This window comes from Capricornis sumatraensis, chromosome 13 (assembly GCF_032405125.1).
Source record: "Capricornis sumatraensis isolate serow.1 chromosome 13, serow.2, whole genome shotgun sequence".
In the NCBI taxonomy this organism is placed as follows: Eukaryota; Metazoa; Chordata; class Mammalia; order Artiodactyla; family Bovidae; genus Capricornis; species Capricornis sumatraensis.
Genome location: NC_091081.1, coordinates 28583012 through 28610768, shown reverse-complemented (window position 1 = coordinate 28610768; position 27757 = coordinate 28583012). Strand labels below are relative to the sequence as shown.

Here is a 27757-nt window from a genome sequence, read left to right as displayed (position 1 = left end):
GAAATGATAAAGTATTGAGTTGGCCAAAAACTTCATTTAAGTTTTTGTAACATCTTATGGGGAAACCTGAACCAACTTTTTGGCCAACCCAATATTTGAAGAGGGGCTTCCCAGGTGGCAGCTAGTGGTAAAGAACCCTCTTACCAATGCAGGAGACAAGAGATGTGGGTTTGATCCCTGGGTCGGGAAGATCGCCTGGAAGAGGGCATGGCAACCCACTCCAGCATTCTTGCCTGGAAAATCCCATGGACACTGGAGCCTGGCAGGCTACAATCCATGGGGTCTCAAAGAGTCTGACACAACTGAAGTGACTTAGCGCAATATAGGAAGGAGGAGGGAAAAGAGGGCCAGAGTCTGGAGAACTTGACAGGAATCTGGTGGGGAAGGAAGGAAAACAGAAGCTGGTCCCTGGAGCCTGAATTCTCGAACTGGACAAATCTGTGCTTAAATCTCAACTTCTTCTCTTACAAGTTGGTTAGGCAAGATCTTTGTAACCTGGTCAGTCAGTCAGTACAGTCACTCAGTCGTGTCCAACTTTTTGCGACCCCATGGACTACAGCATGCCAGGCCTCCCTGTCCATCACCAACTCCAGGAGTTTACTCAAACTCATGTCCATTGAGTCGGTGATGCCATCCAACCATCTGGTAGGGCCTCTGTTTTCTCCTCTGTGAACCACGAACAGCATAGGAACGTCCCAAGGTTGTCATAAGAATTAAGTGAGAAAATTGTCACCCCCAGTATGGTGTCAGTGTTGTAGCCACATGTTCTGGGAAACAAATTTACTCAGAAGGACAATGCAGATAGTGGAGTGCAGTTGATTACACCGGCGGGACCAAGGCAGAGTCTCCTCTTAGCCAAGGACCCTGACCAGTTTTTGTGAAAACCTTATATACCCTAGGAGTACGTGCCCAAACCCACCTCCCTAAATTCCCTGAAACTAGTCTGAACGAAGGAAAAGAAAGATGCAGTCAAAGATAACCAGTGATTCATATGCCTTAGGCCTAGGTAGTTAACAGTGGACAATTATCAATAGGCCTGTGCTCATACCCCAATAAGCATAATAGAATTTATGCTTCTATTCAGTTACACAGATAATTAGCGTATTCTTTTAGGTGACAGAGAGTCTAGGTATGAGCCCTGGGGGTCTTCCCTCCGGGGGTCTGGTTTTCCAGTTGGTATGTCGTTTCCATAGGTACTGGGCATATAGATCAAAGTCCAGAGTCCAGCCCAAGATGGAGTCCTGCTTTCAAGATGGAGCCTGTTCTGTCTGTTTCTTCCTTCATCAGCACCTAATTCATGCCCTCTCTGCTTCCTTTCTTATCACACCTTTCCCTGCGTCTGTGCCCACGCTTTCCTCCCAACACAGCTGTGGCTAAAACCAGCCCAACTGCTCTTCTCCTGGTGAGTTATTTATAACTGTGTCCCCTGGCGAGCTGCCTGAAAAGGAGTCCCGCTGCCCTCGGGCTTAGACACTCGATGTGTGTACAGCAATGCGGTCTCTGGTGCTGCGGCTGGAGGGCGGAGGTATAAATAGTTCACACCGGGAGCCCCTTTTAGAGAGACAAACGCTGTACTACCGGATCTCTCTTCTCATACCGCAGGAGTTTTCAGCCCCGGCCACGGCGTTTGCTGTCTGCTGATGGGAAAGTCTTCCTCAACTTATGGTTCATACCCCATCCTTCTGAAGTGCTGGTTATGTTCAAAACTCTGCCAGAAAAGGTTTGTATTTTTTTATGTGTGCCAGAATGGAAACTGGCTGTTTTTATGTCCCACAGTTAAACATGTCAGTTTCAGAGAGTATCTCTTGTTGGGTTTTTTCCCCAGGAACATTTAATAACTGAAATCTCTCAGCTTCTCATATTTTGCTTGCTTTATTATAATTTCCCTTGTGCCTCGTTATTTCATAGTTCTGCTTCTCCGTGGTCATTACTGAACACTAATGGAGCTTCTGAGACTCCTTATTAATCCTTAATTTCCTCCCCAGCTCCAAGAAAACCCCACCCTGATGTGCTGAAGCTGAAGAGAGGTTGAGATCACACTTAATCACAGTAATTAGCTGGTTTCTGTTTTTTGAAGAGTTCCTCTAAGTACCTCATTTACTGATAAAGGTTAACCATTAAAAAGAATAGATACAGAAATGCATAAAGCATTCAACTATTAACTAAATAAAATGCAGTGTTGAAAACAGCAATTTGGGAACATTATGATTTTTCTTTGGAAGTGAAAACCTGTTTAGCAATCTAGGTTTCTCACCCTTTCCACCCCCTCCCACCCCCGCCCCGCTCAACTTTTTTGACGTGTGGGGCTTCCCTGGTGGCTCAGATGGTAAAGAATCTGCCTGAAATGCAGGAGATCCTGGTTCAGTTCCTGGGTCGGGAAGATCCTCTGGAGAAGGGAATGACAAGCCACTCTAGTATTCTTGCCTGGAGAATTCCTTGGACAGAGGAGCCTGGCGGGCTACAAACAGTCCATGGGGTTGCAGAGTCAGACATGACTGAGCAACAAATACTTGCTGCTGCTGCTGCTAAGTTGCTTCAGTCGTGTCCTACTCTGTGCGACCCTGCTGTGGACAGCAGCCCATCAGGCTCCTCTGTCCACGGGATTCTCTAGGCAAGAATACTCGAGTGGGTTGCCATTTCGTCCTCCCAACTAATACTTATTGAGGTGTAATTAACAAATAAAATTGTATATATTTAAATTGTACAGCATGATGATTAATCATTATAAAATGATTACCACAGTTAATACATTCATCACTTCATAGTTACTTTTTTTGTTTTTTGGAGGTGAGAACGCTTATCCAACTCTAACAAAATTTCAAGTATACAATACAGTGTTGTTAACTATAGTCACCATGCTGTATATTAGATCCTTAGAACTTATTTATCTTATAAATAAAGTTTGTACCTTTTGACCACATCGCACCATTTCCCCCACCATTTCCACTTTTCTGTAAGTTTGACCTTCATTTTTAGATGCCACATATGAGTGAGATCATACAGTGTGTCTTTCTCCGTGGTTTATTTCACTTAGCATAATGTCATTCAAGTTTACCCATGTTGTTGTAAATGGCAGTTCTTTTTTATGTCTGAATAATATTCCTGTGTGTGTGTATGTTTGTGTGTGTGACATTTTCTTTATCCATTTATCCATACACTGGACACTTAGGTTGTTTCCATATCTTGGCTATTGTGAGTAATTCTACATGAAAGTGCAGATAATCTCCTTAATATATTGATTTATTTCTTTTGATATATCCCCAGAAGTGGGTTTGCTGGATCATATATGATAATCTTACATGCAACAGAAAGAAACTGTATCCCTGTCTTACACCAGTCACAAAAATTAACTTCAGGTGGATTAAAGACAACTGTTAAGACTGGAAACTATAAAATCTTAGAGGAAAACCGGGAAAAAAACTCTTTGACACCAGTCTTGGCAATGATTTTTTTTGATACAACAACAAAAGCATAGGTAACAAGAGCAAATATAAACAAGTGAGATAATATCAAACTAAAAAACCTCTGCTGGCAAAGGAACAAATCAATGGAAGGAGAAGACAACCTACATAATGAGAGAAAATATTTGCAAACTATATATACCTAAAATATGTAAGGAACTCATATAACTCAACAGCAAAAGCAAGAACAAAACAAAACAAAAATTTTTTAAACCTATAATCTGATTTTAAAATGGTCAAAGGACCTGAGTAGACATTTTTCCAAAGGAGACATACCAATGACCAACACATAAATGAAAAGGTGTTCAACATCACTAACCATCAGGGAAATGCAAATCAAAACTGTGATGCGGTATCACCTTACGCCTGTTGGGATGGCTGTTATTAAAAATGACAAGAGAACAACTGTTGGTGAAGTTGTGGTGAAAAGGAGACGTTTGTGCACTGTTAGTAGAAATGACGATTGGTGCATCCATGATGGAAAACGGTGTGGAGCTTCCTCAAGAAATTAGAAATAGAACTACCCTTTACTTCATTCATTCACCATGAGCATTTTTTAGGGCTTTTAAAAAATATAAAACTGCTACTTTCTGCAGTTAAGTCATAATTTTTCTCTTTTCCTTTGCTGAATGTTGATATTTAAGATCCATTGTTTGTTTTTTAGTCTTGTGTTTAAACTATGTTGATAAGTAGTTATGTTTTCCTTATAGGTAGGAAGAAATAACAGCCCTCAGGGCAATGTTGTCTGAATACGAGTCCCTGCTAGGAATTTATTTGTGAACTTTGTAATTTGTTGATCATTGGTAATACAATCATATTTTGATGTCTTTTTGGCCACCAATGGCTTTAAAGAAAGAGAAACACATTGTTTTAATTCCCCAGCAGGAGTTACCTTGTCAAAAGACTTGTATAACCCGAGTTCATGAAAAGCTTGTTCATTTTTTCAGATACTGTCTTGTAGCTATTATCATGTATTATTATGTGAAAATGTTTATTTAAAAATTCTTAAATATATTGCCCTAATCAATGCTCATATATTTTTGTGTCCCCTTAGAAATTTCTTGAAACTTATTTCTTTGTATTGATTTTACTCACAGGTAGCTTTTAGAGCCTTAAAGCTAACTCTGCAGCTGATAGCCCCTCTCCATGACATTGTGGCCTACCTTTTCAGTTTTGCTAAACTTGGAAATTGTCCAGCATGGTTTGAATTTCCTCTGAGTCCTAACCCTCTGAGAGGTGACTGGGGAGGAACTGAGGGTATTGGTAAGTGACTAAAGGTGATTAAAATTGCCTTCAATATTCAGTTGAAGTTCCGTGACATGCTTTTTTTTTAAGCTTTATTGAGGCATAGTTGAAGAATAAAATTTGAGTGAACAATGTAATATTTGATATACATATACAGTATACACTGTGGAAGGATTTCCCCCATCTAATTAATTACTGTGAAGCCCTTAATGCTCAGAGAGAGAGAAGTCACTCAGTCGCATCCGACTCTTTGTGATGCCATGGACTGTAGCCTACTAGGCTCCTCCATCCATGGGATTTTCCAGGCAAGAGTACTGGAGTGTGTTGCCATTTTCTTCGCCAGGGGATCTTCCTGACCCAGGGATTGAACCCAGGTGTCCCCCATTGCAGGTAGACACATTACCATCTGAGCCACCAGGAATGCTCAGAAAGACAGGACTAAAATATTTCCTCATAAATGACAAAATGGCAAAGGGAAAGTCCCGTCATATACTGTCTCCAAACTGATTGATTCCACATTTGTTGGCTAAACCACGAAGTATGCCAAGTGAGAGCTGGGGTCCTGGGGTTTTGCCCTGCCTCTGTCACTTGGATTACTGGAAGCTGGGCTCTTTACTCTCTGGGTCTCTGTTGTCATCTGTAGAATAAGGGTGATGATAACTATCTTAGAAGGTTGTTCTGTGGATTAGAATCTGTAAAAAGTTTAGAAGGATGTACAAATACCCTTTAAATACTAGTTTGCTTTCATTCCCTTTCCCCTCCTGGCCTTCCTGAAAGGTCAAAGCCTTGCGGACAGCCCTTGGGTAGCTAACAAGACCCACTTGGTAGTCCTGTCAGTAAGAACAGTTGAGGCTTTAGTTTTATCTGCCCATTGCTAATCCAACTCAGCACAATTTCTCGGATAAATACATGAGATAAAGACACTGAGATGCTTAGTAAACTGGGTTTATCAAAAGCAGTGAAACTAATCTTACTATTTTAACAATTTGACTCCCATCCAAATTATGTCATTGGTCATGTAAATATTAATTAATTGATATCAATATATTATAACATAGTAGCCAAGGATTTTAAAGTGTGAGAAGAGCCAAAACAATGAGGTAACATGCCTATTTAAACCTAAGTGATCTTAAAACAAATGTGATATAATTTGAATCTATTCCTCTCTGGCCAGTGCATCAAGGAAGTGTTTGTGGGAGATTCTGACTTGTTCCAGGAGGGAGATTGATGCCTATATCTGAGGATAGCCAGCATGAAGGAATGGGGTTGGTGCTGCCCCAGCAGAGAAAGCTCAGAATTACTGCAGGCCTACTAGCAAGTCTTCAATAAGCATCAAGAAATTACAGAAGTTCCAAAGCACTCTTAGCTCCTTTCCTTTTGCTAATCTTGGGACTGTTGTAAAAGGGGTTTACTCAGAAAATAAACTAAAATGCTCTCAGTAGAGCTGGATGTTGGGGGGTATGGAGCTGGACGTTAGTTGAGGAAAAGAAGAAAGGAGGATAGGCCAGGAAAAATGCCACCCCCACCTCAAGAAGGGCAGACAGGTGTTATATGGAGATGAGGAAGAGCCAGAGCTGTGTTTCCAGAAGTCCCTGCATAGGAAGTTCTATAGCAGCTGGGAGAGGAGAAGCCCACCCGGAAGATGATCTGGGGGGGACCTACCCCCACTTGAATCAATGGAGAAAAATAGAAGGACTTGTCCTGCAGGAGGATGAAAAGAGGATGCTGGCAAAGGAAACAGGCTACACGTGGCCAGTCCAGAAGGATGAACCCACCAGTGCGACACTGAGGGATAGTAGAAAATAAGGCCCAATTGTTGAGGACCTAGAACTGAGCAGGAAGGCAGTTGGTTTCTTACTATTTATATGCTTATGAACTGGAAACCATTGAAATATCTGGAGGTCCAGGCTTTCTGAGGTGTGCAATTAGAGACCTACATGTTGTCATGTTGCCAGTAAAAATATTTGTGCTCCAGGGAGAATGTACAAAGTTTTACATACTTTGCTTTGCTGAAAATAGATAAAGAGCAAACTGAACTAAAAAAAATTCCACTGTAAGATAATCATCTTTTTTAAAGGCTAGGCTGCTTAGTTCCTGGCCTGCTTCCCAGAGGAGGCAAGGAGAACTAAGGTGAAAAGATGAGATGGATCTGTTCATATACCCACCCAACTCCCTTTAGCCGTTTCAGAATTATTTGGATTAGATAAAAGGACATACGTAGACTTATGTACTTAAAAAAAAAATTTTTTTTTAAGAAACACTTCAAATTTCAGCTGTGGTCCTCCCACTTGACAGAGGAAGCAGCTCTTAGACACTGTGGACTAGTTCTGTGGACCCTGCCAAATTCTCTCCTTCCCTGAAGGCCAGCAACTCCCTTTGGAGTCAGTGTGAAGCAGAAGATGTAATCAGAATGTGGGAGTTTACATTGTGATTTCCTTGTAAAGGATTAGGAGACCAAAGAAACCCAGACACTACACACTGAACTTAGGGTTTCAGGAACAAAAGGTACTGGCTTTGAGTATTCACATGGAGGCTGGGCCGCTGTGATTCTTCTCTTTCTGATTTCCCACACAGAACCCTCCTGTGGAAAGGCACAAGAAAAGGCTCATTTGTTTCCTAGTGGAGAGTCTCCTCCTTCCCCCACCATCGCCCCCCTCCATGACCACATGCAACCACCTGCCCGATCCTCACAGACAGGCTGCCTTCCCTGCCCATGCCCACCATCCCTGCTCCCTCTGAGCAGTGCGACCCCACAGAAAAAGTCCCAAATGAGCAGTATTATCAGTGTGTAACTAAGAAAAGGTAGGCCCTCCTCTGTACCTATATTTTAATGATAATGCCATCTGCCAGCACATAGTTTTGCTGGGAAGTGACTGTGTAAAAGTGCACACACAGAATTTTATAAACAATAATGGAAATAATGAGAAAAATCACGCATAATCCAACTATTCTAACAAGTGAAATAATTTTACTTTACTTCCTTCTAACCCTTGCTCAAATACATTTTACAGAGCTTTAATCACAGGGTATGTGCAACTTTATATTCTTTTTTTTTTATTGTCATTGCAGGGGATTACAAACTTTTTCTCCTGGTTACTGCATAGCCTGACAGAGTGTATTGCTTGTAGACCAAGCACACTAGACCTTGAACAAATAAGGCTCACTGACTACCCCTCCTTCCATCCACCACAGAATTCTTTGAGTTCTTGCACCATTTGCTGTGGAAGTTTCTTTTCAGCCTGATATGACCATCAGATTTATAAAGGATTCATAAAAAGTCTAATGATTGACCCCAATTCTTTCGTGGTTGGAAAAATATGCCCAAAATATTCTTCTGTTATGTGTAAAATGTCCAATGGGTATGAAATCTGGACTGCTCATCCTTTTCTAAGGATAAGCTTCCCTGGTGGCTCAGAGGTTAAAGCGTCTGCCTGCAATGCGGGAGACCTGGATTCGATCCCTGGGTGGGAAAATCCCCTGGAGAAGGAAATGGCAACCCACTCCAGTATTCTTGCCTGGAGAATCCCATGGAGGGAGGAGCCTGGTAGGCTACAGTCCACGGGGTTGCAAAGAGTCGGACACAACTGAGCTACTTCACATCCTTTTCTAAAGCCAAGATCCCATATTGCAAGCACATGTTGGCAACCATTCTCAGACCTGGTTCTTCCCTGATCAGGCTCTTGTGGACAGCCTCCCTGTTCTCAGTCCCCTGCCTTCCATCCCAGAAACATAGACAGAGTTCCAGTACCAGGCCAGTTAGGGTACAAGGCTGCTCAAGTCTGGGTGAGCTGTTTATACAGCCTAACTTTGGAAATGCTTCATAGGTCTCCCATCTCACTTCTGCCTTGGGCTACAATCAGGGATGGTGATCAGTTTCCACATTGCTTCTCTTTGCATAGCAGGGATGTCCTCTCAAGTAGAAAACTATTACTGTCTCCACAGGGAGCTGATGAGCATTTCACATCAGCTGACATTCTGTAGACCTGGAAACAGGGCCCACCCGCCCACCCCACCAGTGCTCCCTAAGGACCGTGATTTTTTTTTTCTGTGCTTCCCCATTCTGAGTGCCTCATTTCCTGAGCCAATAATAGAGATGCTAGTACAGCCATCTAGACCCAGGCCAGGTTCCTCAAACCAGTATTGAGTACCGTAAAAGGCCCCTAGCTTAAATTTCCATCCAAAACACATATAAATCCTTTAGGATAAGGGTCCAAGAAATAAGCCTATTGAGGATCTCTCACATCTACTCCTGAAATGATGTGAATCTCCTAGAAGGATGTATGTTTGTGTATACATATATGTATACGTATTTTTGCCTCCTTGGATGGTCTTGAGTCTTGTTTAATCCATGAGCCATTGACAGGATGAGTCTATGCCAGTGTTGATTTGAATGGTAGGGCTGTAAGAAATGGCCACTGGTTTATAATAATTTCAGGCCCCAAAATTCTCCAAGCCAGGCTTCAGCAATATGTGAACTGTGAACTCCCTGAAGTTCAAGCTGGTTTTAGAAAAGGCAGAGGAACCAGAGATCAAATTGCCAACATCTGCTGGATCATGGAAAAAGCAAGAGAATTCCAGAAAAACATCTATTTCTGCTTTATTGACTATGCCAAAGCCTTTGAGTGTGTGGATCACAATAAACTGTGGAAAATTCTAAAAGAGATGGGAATACCAGACCACCTAACCTGCCTCTTGAGAAATCTGTATGCAGGTCAGGAAGCAACAGTTAGAACTGGACATGGAACAACAGACTGGTTCCAAATAGGAAAAGGAGTACGTCAAGGCTGTATATTCTCACTCTGCTTGTTTAACTTCTATGCAGAGTACATCATGAGAAACGCTGGACTGGAAGAAACACAAGCTGGAATCAAGACTGCCAGGAGAAATATCAATAACCTCAGATATGCAGATGACACCACCCTTATGGCAGAAAGTGAAGAGGAGCTAAAGAGCCTCTTGATGAAAGTGAAAGAGGAGAGCGAAAAAGTTGGGTTAAAGGTCAACATTCAGAAAACAAAGATCATGGCATCTGGTCCCATCGCTTCATGGGAAATAGATGGGGAAACAGTGGAAACAGTGTCAGACTTTATTTTGGGGGGCTCCAAAATCACTGCAGATGGTGATTGCAGCCATGAGATTAAAAGACGCTTACTCCTTGGAAGAAAAGTTATGAGCAACCTAGATAGTATATTCAAAAGTAGAGACATTACTTTGCCGACTAAGGTCTATCTAGTCAAGGCTATGGTTTTTCCAGTGGTCATGTATGGATATGAGAGTTGGACTGTGAAGAAGGCTGAGTGCCAAAGAATGGATGCTTTTGAACTGTGATGTTGGAGAAGACTCTTGAGAGTCCCTTGGACTGCAAGGAGATCCAACCAGTCCGTTCTGAAGGTCAACCCTGGGAATTCTTTGGAAGGAATGATGCTAAAGCTGAAGCTCCAGTACTTTGGCCACCTCATGCAAAGAGTTGACTCATTGGAAAAGACTCTGATGCTGGGAGGGATTGGAGGCAGGAGCAGAAGGGGACGACCGAGGATGAGATGGCTGGATGGCGTCACAGACTCAATGGATGTGAGTCTGAGTGAATTCCGGGAGATGGTGATGGACAGGGAGGCCTAGCGTGCTGCAATTCATGGGGTCGCAAAGAGTTGGATGCGACTGAGCGACTGAACTGAACTGAATAGATTTACTGAGACCTATACCTTTCCCATTCCTTGTAATTTCTTTTTTCAATCTATTTAGAGTCTATAGCCTTGCATACTTTGAAACTTACTTTCAGCAGTATGTTCTTATTCTGCTGAAAACCAATGGAAGTTACTATATTCCTGAGGGAGGGAAGAAGGAAGGAAGGAAGGAAGGAAGAAAAGATAAATCAGGCCTTGGGTTCTGGAACATAAGACTTCGTTGATCTTGTAAAATATTTAATTAGTATACTCACAAACAAACAAACAGAAGTCGATTTAGTTAAAAAGTTAGCTTTGGAGGTGAAATGATGGTTCACAGGGTAGCTGGGGTAGCCTGTATTTCAATTTGTTTGACTTAAAATGTCATCTGTCTTCTAGGATCCGAACTTCAAGAGCTGCAGAAAATGATTGACAGCCTCCAGAGCCCTCAAGACCCAACTCTGGTGTCCCAAGTCCTTCTCCTCCAAAGGGAGGTTATGTTTCTGCAGTTTGATGCTGCAGTGAGGTACCTCATCCGGTAAGGGCTGGAGGGCTATTCCTGTCTATTAAATTCTGTGGGGCAGGTGTTTCTAAGTGCTCACAGAGGGAGGCCACTCTTGGCATGATTAGATAATGAGCTTAAAATAGTCAAGGGCACAACCTGATCCCAAGCACTGCGGCTACCAAATGTGTTCTGCTGCAAAGGCTGTCCAGGTGGACTGTGTTCTTGTTAGATAATAATATTCTTGATTTTGTTAAATGTGATTCCAATGTAGTTAATTTGCATAACAGACTGTTTTATGGGGAATTATATTTTTTTATACTGCTGAAGATTATTCTTCCTACCAAGTTTTACTTTTTTCAGCCCTTAATTACCTTTCAGAAGAACAGAATTTCACTGCACATCTGAAACCAACAAAATTGACTACCTGAGTTAAATTTATAAATCACTTAATTTACCTCTAGCCTTGTAGGTATTAAATACTCTGCATCAAAAAAGAATGTTTGTTTGGTTAATGAGTCATGATTGATCAAAAAACTAGTTTGAATTAAGAATCACAATGTTTCCTGTATAAATAATAAATTGTACATGGGAAGGGAAGTGGTTAGACCTGAGAGTCCCTGCTTATTCTTAAATTGTCAAAATTAACTTCATTTAATAAATTCCCAGTGTGGGTGTTTAGGGGAACTGAGGGGGACCTTGGAGGGCAGTACTCTTATCTGTGGATTATAATCATTTCCAACCGTTTGGCATGAGTGTCCACAGAGAATAGAAATTTGGAGTTTATACTTAACCTAATGTTTTCTCTCTCTGCTTTTTCTTTACTCTGAGCATCAGAGGACTCTGGATTTAGAATGCAAATTCAGCAGGACAAAAATAATCAGGCTATTTGTTTTTTTGTTTGGTTGGTTTTTTTATTGACAGGTTGCTTTGGGAGCTATAGCTTTGTCAAGTAGGGAGGATATAAACGATCTGACTAATTGTCAGGGTGGCCATTCATTAGCCCTGTGGGCTCTGAAAATCTCAAGTCAGAATTTGCAGGGAATTTACATAGACTGAAGAAATAGGACTATACCCCAGAAATTCTTTTGGAATTCCAGCTCCATGGAGTTCATCTTGCTCCTGTTCTCCCAGGGAAACCGCTCTGCTTCCCCTGCTGCTGCTACTGCTGCTGCTGCTACTGCTGCTGCTGCTGCTGCTAAGTCGCTTCAATCATGTCCGACTCTGTGCAGCCCCATAGACGGCAGCCCACCAGGCTCCGCCGTCCCAGGGATTCTCCAGGCAAGAACACTGGAGTGGTTGCCATTTCCTTCTCCAGTGCATGAAAGTGAAAAGTGAAAGCAAAGTCGCTCAGTCGTGTCAGACTCTTCATGACCCCATGGACCACAGCCTACCAGGCTCCTCCATCCATGGGATTCTCCAGGCAAGAGTACTGGAGTGGGGTGCCATTGCCTTCTCCTCTGCTTCCCCTAGGAATTGCTTTTGGGGGCTTTCTCTGCCCTGGCATACTCAGTCTGCAGGAATGGAGGGTCACGTGTCCTATGTCTGGTTTCAGTATTCTATAGTCAGTATATTTTTCAGAGGACCTCAGAAGGAACCAAGAGTCCTTCATTTACAGCATTTCCTCCAGCCCTTTATTTCTTCAGAACCCTTTAGGTTGTGTGTGAGTTTGGAGTCACACAGCTAGTAAGCAGCAGACCAGGATTAGAACCTAGGTGCATTTGACTCCAAAGCCTGAGACCTAGGATGGATGCCAGACAGCAGCAGGATGGATGGAAAGGGAAACTCTGAAGAGAAGACAGGAGGCAGGAGAAAAAGAGAAGTGAAAGATCAGTGTCATTCTACTTGAGGATTTTATTAACACTTTGTGCTGAACCTGCGAGCAATTAAGTCCTCAGATAACCAAAAGAGACAGAAAGCTTGAGGAAGTTCCCTGGCCCTTCCCAGAGCTCGCCAACTCTGGGTAAATAGGACTTTTATTCCAGGAAACCTTTTTCTTTCGTAAATCAAAGCTTTCTTCAGAGTTTGAAAAGAAGAAATTCTCGTCTGAAATGAAAGCAGCATACTTCCATAGACCAGGGGAGGAGAGGCAGGATATAGCTCAGGACAGTGGCCCCATGGAGTCCTCGTTACCTGGCACCTGCTTCACTGTGGCACAAACCAGCTTAGGGTGCCAGAAAGATACATGTTTCTAAGCACAAAAGTTTCTCTCTGCCTCTGTTGCCAAACTCAGGCAAGAACCTGATGCAAATTGGTGTGTCCTCCAATGGTGTCAGAATCACATTGCCTAAGGCCTGCCATTCACCTCTGGGCATGTCCACCACCTATAAAAGTTATTTATTAGCCAATGCAAGAAATGCCTGAGAATTGAGTTTATGTTTAATTTCCAGTGAATTAATCATTTGTGCCAAAGATAAATGCTTGTGTGGTACAGTGATTTAATCAAATCCATCTGTTTAAGTTAGAAATCATAGGCCCCTGCTTGATTTTGTAAGGCCTGCGGGCTAAGGCTGGTGTTTAAGTGGTTGAGGCGGGGGGAATTTAAGAGTAGTATTTTGTGACACATAAAAATTCTGAGGAATTCAAGTTTCAGTGTCCAGAAATGGAGGGGTTTTTTTTTGGGAACACAGCCCTGCCTATTCATTTATGGATAACCTCTGGCTGCTCTCACATTATAACCACAGAGTTGAATAGTTGCAGTGGAGATCATATGCTTCCATGAAGCTGAAAATATTTACTATCCAACCCTTTAAGAAAGAGTTTGCCACTCCCTGATTTAAAGGATTGAATTCCTTTGAAATTCAAGAATGGAGAGAAAGAAGAAAAAAAAGAAAGTTCCTCAGAGGAACTCTATAGGAATAAAACATATGCCTTGAAAAGTGCCACTAATCTGAATGTGTTGTTGATGTTCAGAGTGATTACTGTAAAAAGGAGGAGTTTGAGGAAATAAATCAAAGGTGCCTCAACTTCCTGCCATAAGCCTTATTTAGGAGTACATCAAGGGATCTCTGAAGAAGCAACACCAGTTTTTTTAGTCCTTGAATTTGTGTTGATTTTCTTTTCATTTTTCAATTTATTTTTATGCTCATCTAGTTTAAGTGTCTCTGAACACACAGATATTAAAGTGTGCTTCAGAGTTATCTGGGGATTTCTGGGAAATACAGAGAAACCCTCATGACATCCTGGTCTCCAGCATCTGAGAAGTGAAGAGCCATGACTTTTTCCTGGCCTCCTCAGGACTACTTTGCAGCTGTTTTTTGGGTTTTGTTTTCTTATATATATCCTTGCATCCAGGAAAAAACCTAGCACATGCTCCATGAATTCCCTGCTCCCTGTGGCTGGAGCCAGTTTACCTGGGATCACACTATGGGTAACTCACACACAAGATGACTGGCATTCTAGGAAACCCTTGACTCTTGTTGACAGTAAGGCAGCTGGAGTGTGGCAAAACCGTTCGGAGGATGTGAGGCATCTATAGTTGTATTTTAGTGGGCTGCTGGGAAGACCTGACTTTATTAGGAGCTGGCGGTTGGAGGTGTACCACTGGCACAAGCAACAAATTGACCTTTCATTCCTATGGGTTTCCCTCTAACTTGAGTGCTGCTGGCAAGCTGCACTGATTAGAGCTAGCCCAGCAGAAGGTGCAGGCCAGGGTTTACCAACTGAGGGTCTGAGAGAGCTATCACAATAAGCTGTTTTCAGTATTTCTAAAGGCATGATGAAAAAGACATATTTGTCCAAGTTTTGCAGTAAAGAAAATGTCACATTTCTTTCTTTTTTAAACTGGAATCATAAGAATGAGTAAGATAAGGAGGAGAGGAAACTTGCTTTGATTGAACTCCTACCATGTGCCAACTCCGTGAGAAAGCAGTTACATTACCATCTTTACAGATGAGGGGATAGAGAGAAGTTGCATGACTGCCCCAGGGTCACATGCTTGTTGTAACAGACCTTACATTAACACAGTTTGTCAGACTCCAAAGCCCTGTTCTTTCCTTTATATCATATTTCTTTATCTCTTCCTGCAGCTCAGAGCTTAGGCTAGGTGCTTATGTGGCTTTGAGTTGAAAGCAGGAGAATGCTTAATTTGGTTAAAAAAAAAAAAAAGCTTTCAAAATATGGGATCCACGGAGAGGAAGGAAAAAAAAGAGGATATAGTGCTAAAAATGTTAGATACCATCTTGAACCTCATTTCTTTACATGGCATTATTTTGTTCAGCTTCCTAATAAACAGTTCTATTGATAAAGGGGATGTGGGACCTCCCAAGGACAGTGATCTTAACTGAAGAATTAAGAAAGTGGGACTAGGATAACCAGTGATTTGATCAGTGGTGATGCCTAGAATCGAACTGACTCTGGTCTCTCCAGACAGTATATCATATGCTATGATTCTGTCACTTAGAGTAGCAGTCATATTTATATCTGAATTGTGTTATTTTTTAATAGTCGCCAAGTATGTATAAATTAATAGACCTAGTATGTGTTCAGGGCTCTAAAACTCTCCCAATAATAGTGGTTGTTTGTGGCCCTTAGTTAAAAACTGCGCAAATTTAGCAAGATGAAAGAACAAGTCATTGTTCTGTGTTCTTTTATGTGATAATCAATCTAGTGCAATCACAGGAGGAGATACAGGAGAGACTCAGGGAAATAAAATTATATTCAGTTCCTAGACACATCCATCATGCCACGCTGCACAGGGCCATGGGTCAGGAGCAAAGAGAGTGCTTAGACCATGGCCTGGAAAGGCAAGGCAGAGCAGGGGAACATTTTAAGGTCTGCTAGTTTGAATAATTCCAGCAGGCTTTGGGCTGTAGGGTTGGTCTCTGTTCTATTCGTAATCACTCAGTCATGTCCAACTCTTTGCAACCCCATGGACTATAGCCTACCAGGCTCCTCTGTCCTTGGAATTCTCCAGGCAAGAATACTGGAGTGGGTTGCCATGCCCTCCTCCAGGGGAATCTCCCTAACCCAGGGATCAAACCCAGGTCTCCCACATTGCAGCAATTTATTTACTGTCTGAGCCACCAGGGAAGCCCATGTTGGTCTCTAGTTGCCTGTTAATTAGCCCTAGGATGATTAAATGAGAGGAATATTGCCTCCTGGGTTGCAGAGATCAGAGGAGGTATGGCTCAGACTCGTTTGTTTGGGTATCAAAAGCATGCTAGGCCTTCAGTTGTCTTTAAGAATTGGCTACAGAGGAAGGAACAGTCTCTCCCCAGCCAGCAGGGTTTTTTGTTATTGTTTTTAAAGATGTTAAAACATCATAATAAACAAGAATGGAATTTTAAAATATGAGCAATACAGTCAAGGATTAAACAATAAGATGTGAACAAAGCTGGGCCCAGAGGCTGAGAGAGAGAGAATTGTGTGGATTGGTAGGAGAGAAGTACAGGAGTGACATTGAAGGAGTCAACCAAGGAGAGATTTATTGGGATATTGGGCTTCTGTGCTCTGATTTTGGACCAAAAAGAAATGTTTCCATTAGAATACCCTGCTTTTTAGTGCCACTGACTAAAGAAAAAGGCACAGCTTAGAATTCATAAATATTTTATTCTGGAACCTTACTGAAGACTATAGCCTGGGAGACAGTTTGTCAGATAGCTAAGTATCTAATCTGAAGAAGTAAGGGAGGAGCTGGGATATGGAGGAGTTTGGGCTGACCAATAGCAGTAACAAAAACTCATGTGATCAAGCATCAAAGAATTACTGCTAATCACAAAAGACAGACATCACAAGTTAATGATTCTAGTGCTTTTCTATGTGTGGGAAGAGGTAAGAATCTGGACTCATTAAAATTATTTCTTAGCTATGCATCTTATCTAGACCCAGTATCCTGTTTTTTTCTATCCTGAATTCCCTTCAGAGTGCACCCTTGGAAGGCAGCTGCATTTGCTGATGGCTTGGTGGCAGGCAGCATTCTTTGTTAACTGGTACGGCAGGCAACATTTTTTGTCTGCACTAAGGAAATGGCAACCCACTCCAGTACTCTTGCCTGGAGAATCCCATGGACAGAGGAGCCTGGTAGGCTGCAGTCCATGGGGTCGCTAAGAGTTGGACACAACTGAGCGACTTCACTTTCCTGCATTGGAGAAGGAAATGGCAACTGACTCCAGTGTTCTTGCCTGGAGAATCCCAGGGATGGGGGAGCCTGGTGGGCTGCCGTCTATGGGGTCGCACAGAGTCGGACACGAATGTGGCAGCAGCAGCAGCATCTTTGTATCTCAGTTCCTGACACAGTATCCTGTACATAGTAGATGCTTGAAACATCAGTGTGTTGAGTGAATCACAGGTCCCTTGGCAGGGCCCATTGAGAATCATGAGAAAGCATGTGAACAATATGAGAAACAGGAGAAAATGGTCATATCCACTGAGCATGAGCAACTCCAGGTTCCATCCTTGAACTATCAGGATAAATCAGTGTTTTTATTCAGTGTCTCAGAATATAACTGTATGCAACTATCTTTTGTTAATTCTCACAAGGATGTGAAAAGGGTAATATGATTCTTGCACTAGTACAATGGTTTGATATGCAAATATAGAGCTCCCTTTATCTGTCTTCGAACTTAAGTTCATAAGCCCCTACTTCTTTTTTCAATTCTATGTCATTCAGCCGTATTTAGAATTTAAAGTGGTGAATTTGAGATATAAAATCAGTTACTTCAAGATCATCCCCCTTTACCTTTGTTTTAAATGCCTCCTTTTCACCTTGTTGGTGAGGGAAGGATTCTGCTCCAAGGTTATTGGGATGACCAAACATAAAGCTTTAAATACTGGTCAAATGAGATCAACGGCAGTTTACTAGTTACATATACTCATGGCCAAGGGGAACAGAACATTGCATGCCACATAAGGCCACAGAAGATTTGTACTTGTGAACAGACTGAACAGCTAGGGGCTTGAGAGGCAGGCTTTGAGTGTCAAGAGGATGTGGTGCCTATTGAAGGCACATAGGAGGATGTGCTTGGTTCATTGGAATAATTTTGTGGTCTGGCAGGGAACTGGAAACCACTGCTTGTGGATGGATAAGCAGGAATTATACTCGGTCCCTATGATAAGGAAAGTAAATAAACCTAGGTCCCTATGTTTGACTAGGGGACCTTCCCTCCATAGGGAGGGAAACTTGTAGTTAGGTCATTCAAGGCCCTCCCAGTTTTACCAGATGTCAAGGCAGCACTAATAATGGATCTTAACTTAGGCCTTATACCACACCTTCTCCTCCTTTATGCTTCTCAGAAGTGATCTAAGTTCTGGGGTGCTTATAGGTCATCCTAGCAGTTGAAGAGGAGTGGTACCTCACCCATCTCTATTCAACCCCAGATCTCTTCTGGTTGGCCTGCTGCTCAGCACCCCACTTGGACACTGCCTTGTGGGGTCTTAGGCACTCCGCAGGTCTTTCCTCAACCCTTGATTATCTGCTAATCTCTGAGAGACTGCCTCACTCCCATCAGGGATAACATCTCCCTCAATCATTGCTAATCTCTTTTTTGATGTCTGTTTATGCATGACTTGATCCAAGTCTATGGAAGATTTAGGCAAAAGATCCCTTTTGTCCTGGGGACCTTTTGGATCCCCTCAACTTACCCTGTTAGACAGCACTGGTCTAGAGGATAACTGTCTTTCCCTTGAGAGCTATGAATTGTGAGAGTGAAGGGCAGTGGTAGAGAAAAATAAATGAGGGATGATGTTGCCGAAGAAGAAGAAACCTGTTGACATCTCAAAATATTATCTTGCTACAAATAGCCTTGAAGAGAGTTTTGAGCTTTAGAAACTTGGGTAACTGCTTTTAATGAGATTGCTTTCCTGTTTTGGTAGACGAACATTTTTGGCAGCTGGAAATGCTTCTGCCTACCAGTCTGTCACAGATGGCATGTACCATGGGTTGCCATCACTGAGCAACTCTCCAGTGAAGAGCATTTTTGCTTCCCAACTCAGCCTACCACAACCGCTGGATCCACAGAGCCTCCAGGTGTGTTGAGAGCTATTTTTGTTCTGAGATGTGTTAAGAGCACATTTTGTGATAAAATGTGCATTGTGCATAGGAGGCTCTTCATGCCGAAATACCCATTGGCCTTGGTAAGCTCCCCTTCACTCATACAGTAGAGAGGGCCCCTGTGGCTTGCTGTTATTTCTAGTCAGGAGCTCTGTCTCCAAACCGCTTAACGGGCTAATTGGGATAACAGCTTATCTGCTCACAGCTGGTAGCAAAACCAACACCTGATCTCTTTCATGTAATAAATAATAATGATAGCAATTATGATACATAAATTAGGTCAGCAGCTGAGTTTTGAACAGCCCAATAACAATATGTGTTATCAAATGTAATCCTGGCAACTATTATTGCTCCTAGGCACCAACTCTATTACCCACCTGCCACAACTAAAGAGTTTGAGGTCAGGAAGGCCCGAGATCAGACTGCTATGCAGTCCTGGCAACACTAGGTCACAAACTGTATTAGCTTTTTATGGCTTCAGAGCAAATTACCCCCAAATACAGCATATTAACACAACAGACATTCATTATCTCATACAGTTTCTGAGGTTCGTGAGTCTGGGTACAGTTTAGCTGGGTAGTTCCAGCTCACAATCTCTCATGAGGCTGTGGTCAAGGTCAAGGTGCTCCAACTCTTAGTGGAAACAGAATCAAAAAATTTGTGGACACTTTTGTTTTTTTGCCATGTTACATGGCATTCAGGATCTTAGTCCTCTAACCAGGGATCAAACCCACGCCCCCTACAGTAGAAACTCAGAGTCTTAACCACTGGACCTCCAGGGAAATCCCTGTGGACATATCTTTAAAATCACCTCACAAGCCCATATCTTTTGACTCCAAAACCTCCAACTTAATGTTTTTATGTTACAAAGCTAAGGCAGGTAATGCCAGCATCAACCCCATGTAAGTCTCACACTTTTACTTTCCCTGGCTATAAGACAATGACCCTTGGCCCAAGCCTTGACCCTCATGAAGACCTGAAGACAGGGTTGGATTGTGACTGCTGGGCCTGCTCCTGCTGCCTTTGGGCATTGCTTGGTATTAAGTAGTTGCAGGTGTCCTGGCTGCCTGCCACCTGCATCAACTCCAACTTTGAGAATTGTCTGAAGCCAGTACCAGGTCTGAAACTGTAGAATGGAATCAGATGGACAGGCCCACTCTATCCTGGGCTGCAGGTCATGCCCCATGGAGTAGGAATGCCTTGGCTGTTGGACAGTGATGTGGAAAATATAGAGACCCATGTGTAATGTCATAGCATTCGTTTTGAGTTGTTGCCTAGGATTAGAGCACAGTGGTGATAAAGGACAAATATTTAAGGTTTGTAATACTGAAAAAAATTGAGTAAGTTTACTTTTGTTGATTATAAATATGTATCATTGGTTTTATACTATTCTGGGACTTCCAAACACTAGTACTGACTATTTACACTGAAACTTTAAGTACCCTTATATGTTTAGTTACTTTCTGAAAAATCAGTTTAAAAAACAAAATTATTACTCTCTCCTCTGCATCATCAGAGACTATTCATCAAGAACTATTTCTATATAATAGAGAAGTAATCCCATAATGTTTTAGTGTACAGATGAAGACATCTTGTTCATATACAAATGCCTATTACTTGTGGACATTATTATGTACCATTATTATATTTATTATTTGATTCTTTTAGGCATTTGTGCTGTTCCCTTGGAGAGCATTTCTGGAAGATGGAGGACTATTTCCAGTTACAAGTAGCAGCCCAGATACCCTAGAATATCACATGCAGGTAAGATAGTTCTTTCTGCTTGTCACAGAGAGAACTGAATACAGACTGCAAAGCAGACGTCACTGCATCCGTAGGTCCAATCCTTCATACTCTAGCCAGTGGTGAATAATTTATTAATATGAGATAAGCAAGGTGTTTGATTATGAAGCTATAAATCCAGTGCTGCAGGGTGAATCATGTGTTCTTACGACAGAAGAAAATCATGTTTGCAGCTAGAATCACACTTGAATCAGCTGAAATTCTCCGGCTAATAATGATCTCGGGGAGTAGTCATCCATTTCTGGTCACTCTCTGGGCCTCTTAGAGTAACTCCCAGACTGGCAGTTCAGAGATGTGTGACTCGTGACCCACCTACGGTGGTAGGAAGAGAACTCCTTAAGCAGAACTCAGAAGGAGAATTTCTTTCAAATGTATGTTTCCCTCTGATTGTTCAAGCAAGTCTTATTGTATTAAAATAGAAAATACTTGTAAAAGTATTATCAACAACATGAAAATCAATGATACATTTGCTTCAAAATAATGAGGAGGTGGGGAGTGATGAGGATGGGGTAGAACTGGGCAGAGGTTGGTGGTTTTGGGGACTGAGTGATGAGAACTGTTCTGTTTGCATATATTTACATATGCAAACTGTTCCTTTGCATATGCTCAGAATTTTCCAAAAGTAAAGTTTTTTTTTTAAGTAAAATAGTAAAAATAGTTTAAAAATATGAATCAGAGTCCCCCACTTTGGGGTATGGTTACAGATCATATTGGTTTTTCTCCTGTGTTTTCCCTGTTCATACGTGCATCACACTATTCATACAACCATATACAGACACCACCATAACATTTGGGGAACTTGGACTTCCATACAGAGCCAAATGTCTAATATGTTCAAGGCAGATATTGAACTAAAAATGTTACTCTGATTTTTATGGATTTTTTAAATAATTGAGAGCATGGGGCTTGTAAACACAACTACTGCTAGTTTTCTTCCCCCAGGACCACATGTAAAGGATACATAGAAGTGTTCAAATTGGGTGTTTTGGTTTGGTTTTGTTCCTTTTTGTTTTTAGCTATGCCTCTGTGGGCTGAGTGGCCCTGACCTCAAGGTGGCTCATGGAGAGCTGGCAGGCATGCAACTGCTAATGGAAGATGTTCTTCTGAGTAACTATCCTATGATCACGGATGGTCTCCCAGAACAGCAGGCCTCACCAGACAAAAATACACAGGTATTCTTGGTGAACAGTCTACATACTTGACCAGTGGTGTGTTGTATGAAGGACCTTTCTATTTGGGAGATGGACTAGAGAGCTTCATCTGTCCCATAGCCTCTCCCAGTGTCCCAGGACTGTGCTAGTGCCACACGGGAGCAGCAGTGAAGCAGCAGTAGCCAGTCAGACCCTCTCCAAAGTGCTTTCTTTCACAGTAAATCCTATGATCAATGGTATATCAGTTTCTTTTAATTTTAGAAGTACAACAGACATTGAGGTCGGGGGTGGTCCGTTGAAACCAGTTTGAACAAATACTCCAACTGGCTGTTTTTCCTTGTGAGTCACACATTTAGGACTGGAGTTGGAAGGGTATGATAGAGGCTCCAGGTGAACAGCTCCAGCCTGGCTCCTGTTTTCATCACTCAGCTAGCTCATGGACTCCTAGGCAAGCACTCCCTTCTCCAAACTTGTCCCTCTGAAGCTATAAGGTACCAGGAGCCTGTAGTCCCCTTAGTATTATAGCTTGAAGCAATTCTGCATATATCTGGAACCAGACAGATAACTTATGTGGACACAGGGTAAACTAGCGACCGCCCCATTTAAAGAGCCCCCTTTTCAGAGCCAAACTCTGCACCAGCCATTTCCATGTCCTTACCTTCCATTCGCTCCTTAAAAACTGCCCTCTGCCTTCTTTCTCGTCTCATCACTGAGACTGCTCTCATCAAGAGCACCAGGGACCTTGCCGCTGAATCCCATAGATATGTTTCAGTCCCCTTCCAACCTGACGCCTTAGCAGCGTTTGAAACACTGTGTCCTTCTTGAAGCCTGTCTGCCCTTAGCTTCTAAAGCACAGCCCTCTCCAGTCTTCCTCTGATGTCATGGGCCAGGCCTTCTCAGACTTCTTTGTCAACTCCCCTACCTCTGCTAATCCTGAAAACGTTATTTATTGGGTTCTGGCCCACTTCTACCACTTCCAGGGCTGCATTTTGATTTCCATGACTCTACCACTTTTGCCTTTGAGGGCTCATTTCTCCATTAAAAAACGTGAAGAGTTATAGCTTATAATTGTGTTAATATAAAGAAAAATGTATTTATATCATAAATTGCAGCATTTTATTCAACCTAAGCATTCTTTTCTCTGATTTTCAGTTCAGTTCAGTTCAGTCACTCAGTCGTGTCCGACTTTTTGCGACCCCATGAATCGCAGCACACCAGGCTTCCCTGTCCATCACCAACTCCCGGAGTTCACCCAAACTCATGTGCATCGAGTCGGTGATGCCATCCAGCCATCTCACCCTCTGTCTCCCCCTTCTCCTCCTGCCCCCAGTCCCTCCCAGCATCAGGGTCTTTTCCAGTGAGTCAGCTCTTCGCACATGAGGTGGCCAAAGTATTGGAGTTTCAGCCTCAGCATCAGTCCTTCCAGTGAACACCCTGGACTGATCTCCTTTAGGATGGACTGGTTGGATCTCCTTGCAGTCCAAGGGACTCTCAAGAGTCTTCTCCAACACCACAGTTCAAAAGCATCAATTTGGTGCTCGGCTTTCTTTACAGTCCCAACTCTCACATCCATACATGACCACTGGAAAAACCATAGCCTGGACTAGACAGACCTTTGTTGGCAAAGTAATGTCTCGCTTTTGAATATGCTATCTAGGTTGGTCATAACTTTCCTTCCAAGGAGTAAGCGTCTTTTAATTTCATGGCTGCAGTCACCATCTGCAGTGATTTTGGATTTGATTTTGTTTCCACTGTCAAGTCTAGAAGGAGCCAGTTCACATTGGTGGAGGCACCTGGGCCATCCTGGGTGTCAGCAGAATGTCTCCCTCATCCTCAGGTGAAGATAGGAGTGAAAAAGCTTTCCCCTTAAGGGGCTTTGTCTTTTTGTCAAGGAGGGAAATCTTTTCCAGACAACTTCCAATAGAATTTTCTTGTCTCTCACTGGCTAAAACTGAGTCACAAGTACATATCAGGCCAATTAGTGGAAAAGGAAGTGTGTTTAGATGTGCCATCTGAATCCATAACAGGAGTCAGTGCTTCTCCTAGAAGGAACATTTGCAAAGCTGGATATAGACCAAGTAATACCAAGGCCAAGAAGCGTGCTAGGCTATTTGGTCCTTCTATTTTCCCTCTTTTGGCCCTGTTTCTGATGGGTTATCATCTTTCCCTGACCTCCTAGCCGCCTCTGCCTTGTTCTTTATCCTGTCTCCTGTCCCTTCACCCATTCTGCAAAGTTTAGGAAGAGGTGACTTTTCTTAATAGGTACGTTTGCTTTAAAATTATTGTTTATTTTAATTAGTTTTATTTTATGATTGGTTCTATTTAATAGCATTTCCACATTCATAGACAATGGGCAGCACTGAAATTTATGCTGCCTATGACCTAGGACTCTAGGTTTCCTGTCCCAGCTGTGTCACCAGTTCTGTGACCTTTTAGACTTCCATCTCTAAGAGTCCCAAGTGAAGGGGATGGATTAGCTCAGGGCCTTTATTTTATTTTTTTGAATATTTACTTATTTGGCTGCGTTGGTCCATGTGATCTTTGCTGTGTCGTGTGGGATCTTTCATTGCAGCGCACAGACTCTAGTTGTGGCATACAGGCTTTGCTGCTCCACAGCACATGGTATCTTAGTTCCCTGACCAGGGATAGAACCAGCATTCCCTGTACTGCAAGCCAGTTTCTTAACCCTGGACCACCAAGGAAGTTCCAGCTCAGGGCTTTTAAAATAGTGGCAGGAGCTTGGGGCTTTTTGAGTGGAGGGGTCCAACTATGTGGCCTGTAGGCTGCCCCCTCCTTGTCACAGTGCTTGGGCTTGGTCTGTTGGATATCTTGGGTCACTGAGTGAGATTTCATTTGCATAAGATTCTGAGGATGAAATAAATCCAGAAGTGCATGCATTAGCTGATTGTTGAGGAGGTAGACTGCTAGGTGGAGGGCTTGCCAGGTATTGGCAGGAGTTCACTCTCCTCTGGGACATGCCTGTTAGTTCTTCTTCTGACCAACTCTTTCTGGCAGCCTCACCACCACCCCACCCCATATGTTAATAGCACTGATCTAGGATGGTGGTTCTTCCTGTTCATGGCCAGGAAGCTTGAGTCTCCAAGGTGCTGTTACCTGAATGTCCTCTGATCTGAGTCTGCAAAGGAAAGCTCCTTTCCCTATAACTGAGATATTGTCTTCAGGCCATGGGTGAGATACAGGTCCCTATTCTGTCTGTCATTCTCTGGGTAGCCCTGGCCTTTGTATCGCTGATGTAAAGGAGATCAGAGGCCTGAAAACCTTGTTCCCTCCACATCCTCCAAGGCTTACAGCAGCCCCTCAAGCAACACTCGTTTAAGGAAATGCCAATAAATGAATGAACAAATCATGATTTTAAAGTAAAATTGCCTATTGAAAGATAAATTCAAATCAAGTGACATATTCTCTGCCTAAATTTTAGAGGACGGAAGGAGGAATAGGAGATAAGATAAACCCAAGTTTCCATTTCCTTACCCATAAAATGGATAAAATCTTCAATTTAAGGTTATAATATAGCTCTACCATGATGGGCTGTTAAATCTTGAGTGTGTTGAAGAGTGCTTTTCAAAACGCAGAGGCTAAACATGAAAGTTGACTCATTGGAATAGACTCTGATGCTGGGAGGGATTGGGGGCAGGAGGAGAAGGGGATTACCGAAGATGAGATGGCTGGATGGCATCATGGACTCAATGGACGTGAGTCTGAGTGAACTCCGGGAGATGGTGATGGACAGGGAGGCCTGGCGTGCTGCGATTCATGGGGTCGCAAAGAGTCGGACACAACTGAGCGACTGAACTGAACTGAAACATGAAAGGCTCAATTTTTCAAAGGCAGATAAAAATGTTAGCACCCAAGTAAAAGAGTTTTAAAAGTCAGTGGTTCATGACTCAAGCAGAAATTTAAAATGGAGACATGTCTCTCCTTTCTGAACACTACCTGTGTTCAGGAAGGATGCTTATCCTCCCTAAGTTCTACATGCGCTATTGGCCTGTAAGCCATTCCTCCTGGGGTGAAGAGTCATTCTCCCAAGACTTCGCTGTGTATGAGCTGCATGTAGAAGGTTATCTTGTAGCAGTCTATGATGAATGAGGAAGAATCTCTGTAATGCTTTCAGCCAGATTTGTCCAGAGTGCCAGGACTCAGAAGTCAGTTCCAAAGCAGCCCAAAGGCCTCCAAGCTGCTAGGGGGCCCATGTGATGCAGTGATGTCCCTTGCTTTGCTAAGATCATTTCTGGTGCTGTGGAAGCAACTGGAAGTGCTAAAGGAGCACTGGGGCCGACTCAAGCTCCAAGTCCAGGACATCAACTCTCCCTCTCTCCACAAACAGTTCTCGGAGCTCTATGGGTGAGTGTTGCTTAGGGGGAAATTCATGTGGAGGAGTGGAACCTGGGGTCTGGCAGATTACTGCCCTTGCTCTGAGGGTGACATTTGGTCCTTGAATCTGGTATACCTAGCCCACTGATTGCCAAGGAAACTGGGCAGTGTGTCTGTCCATCAGCAGTGCTTTCCAGGAAAGGCTGAGTTCTGTAGACTGCAGGCATAGCACTGGATTCCACTGAGTAACACTTTACATCATGTACCCAGAGTTCTGGCCCTGGAAACATGCTTCTGAAGTGTCCCTTCAATACTGACTCTAAGCGTTTTAGCTCGTAGGATCCCAGAGAGTATTGAGTAGGTAGTGCCGCTGCTGTGACCTCCTCCCCACTCTCTGCCACGTTGGACTTATGTCTAATGAGTCTCTGAGAGCTTCAGCGTCACAGCCGGGGTACAGTATGGTGCAGTTCGGTCTGTGGCCCATGTTGTTTTTTCAGCTTCAAGAGCTGGCTGGGATGCCTTAGCTGGCAGGAAAGGCAGATGGCCTCTGCCATGTGTCTGTTACCAAACAAGCATTCACTAAGCACCCACCCGGCACGCTGGACCGCACTGAGGACCCTAACCCCCACTTTGGTGGCCTAATCCAAATTGTCTATCTTATGGGCTATGATAGTCAGCTTTCCTGGTAAATAGAGAATGAGAAGACATGTCAATATTTTAAAGAACAAAGAGATTAAATGTGCCAATGAGAAAAGGCCTTGGGATTTAATATTGACTAAGGGAGTGGCAACTATGGTGAATTTAGATGTTGATGTGAGTATCTATGACAAGTTGGGAGGTTTATGCATGATGACAGGAAACAGAACATGAGTGAAAAGAATTGTCAGAAAATCTAAAAGAGAAAAAAAATTTTTGTTTGCTAATTTCTGTTGCTCTTCTTTAATAGAACTGATGTTCTCTACCCCAGCATGAAAGCTATAGCTAGGCAGATGGGGAAGGAAGATGAATTTGAAGAAATTTTAATAACTAGTCAGTCTATTCTTCCCCCAAAAGGAGCTTCAGAAATCGAAATAAAAACTCAACAGGTATGTAGAAGCTGTTTTGAACTTGGCTTGAAAATCTGCTTTATGGCATTAGCATGTAAACCTACGGCTATACCCAAGTGGTGTTTTTCTTCTAGAAGTTAAGTGTAAATTGAGGGTTTGTAAATTGTTGAACAGACTCTAAGGAAGCTTAAGTGTTTAAAGGTATGTGGGGCTTTGATTAAGCAAATAGCTAACCTTAGTGTCTCAGTTCTGTAATTCTAGGTTTTCATATTCTTATTTTCCTCAAATTAAAGTGCACCACCACAAAAAAGACAACAGAAAACATAACCACTAGCATCTTAAACATAAAATTCAGCACACAAGTATCGTCTCACCCCAACACACGCTCACAGAAATAGAATATTTAAAATAGCTTCTGCGATTGTTTTTCTGAGAATAAGACAACACAATTTATGTACTAGTCTGTTTGGTGTGTGTTGATGGTGTGTGGAGGGGTTGTTTTTCCAAGTGTTTGTTCCCTTTGGTCCTGGGACACAGGCTGTCCCTGGCTGTGCTTGTAACAGG

At 42.7% G+C, this 27757-nt stretch overlaps 1 protein-coding gene across 1 annotated transcript in view; it reads left to right on the top strand.

Moving 5' to 3' along the window:
* Positions 1 to 27757, top strand: part of LOC138089542 (coiled-coil domain-containing protein 162-like) — a 78879-nt gene that overhangs the window by 8800 nt on the left and 42322 nt on the right. Inside the window, exons 4-11 of the mRNA XM_068984941.1 lie at positions 1603 to 1720; positions 4559 to 4724; positions 10769 to 10907; positions 18911 to 18944; positions 20530 to 20625; positions 21681 to 21836; positions 25948 to 26177; positions 27094 to 27232. Coding sequence (XP_068841042.1) covers positions 1603 to 1720; positions 4559 to 4724; positions 10769 to 10907; positions 18911 to 18944; positions 20530 to 20625; positions 21681 to 21836; positions 25948 to 26177; positions 27094 to 27232 — 1078 coding nt within the window. The remainder of the gene's footprint in view (positions 1 to 1602; positions 1721 to 4558; positions 4725 to 10768; positions 10908 to 18910; positions 18945 to 20529; positions 20626 to 21680; positions 21837 to 25947; positions 26178 to 27093; positions 27233 to 27757) is intronic.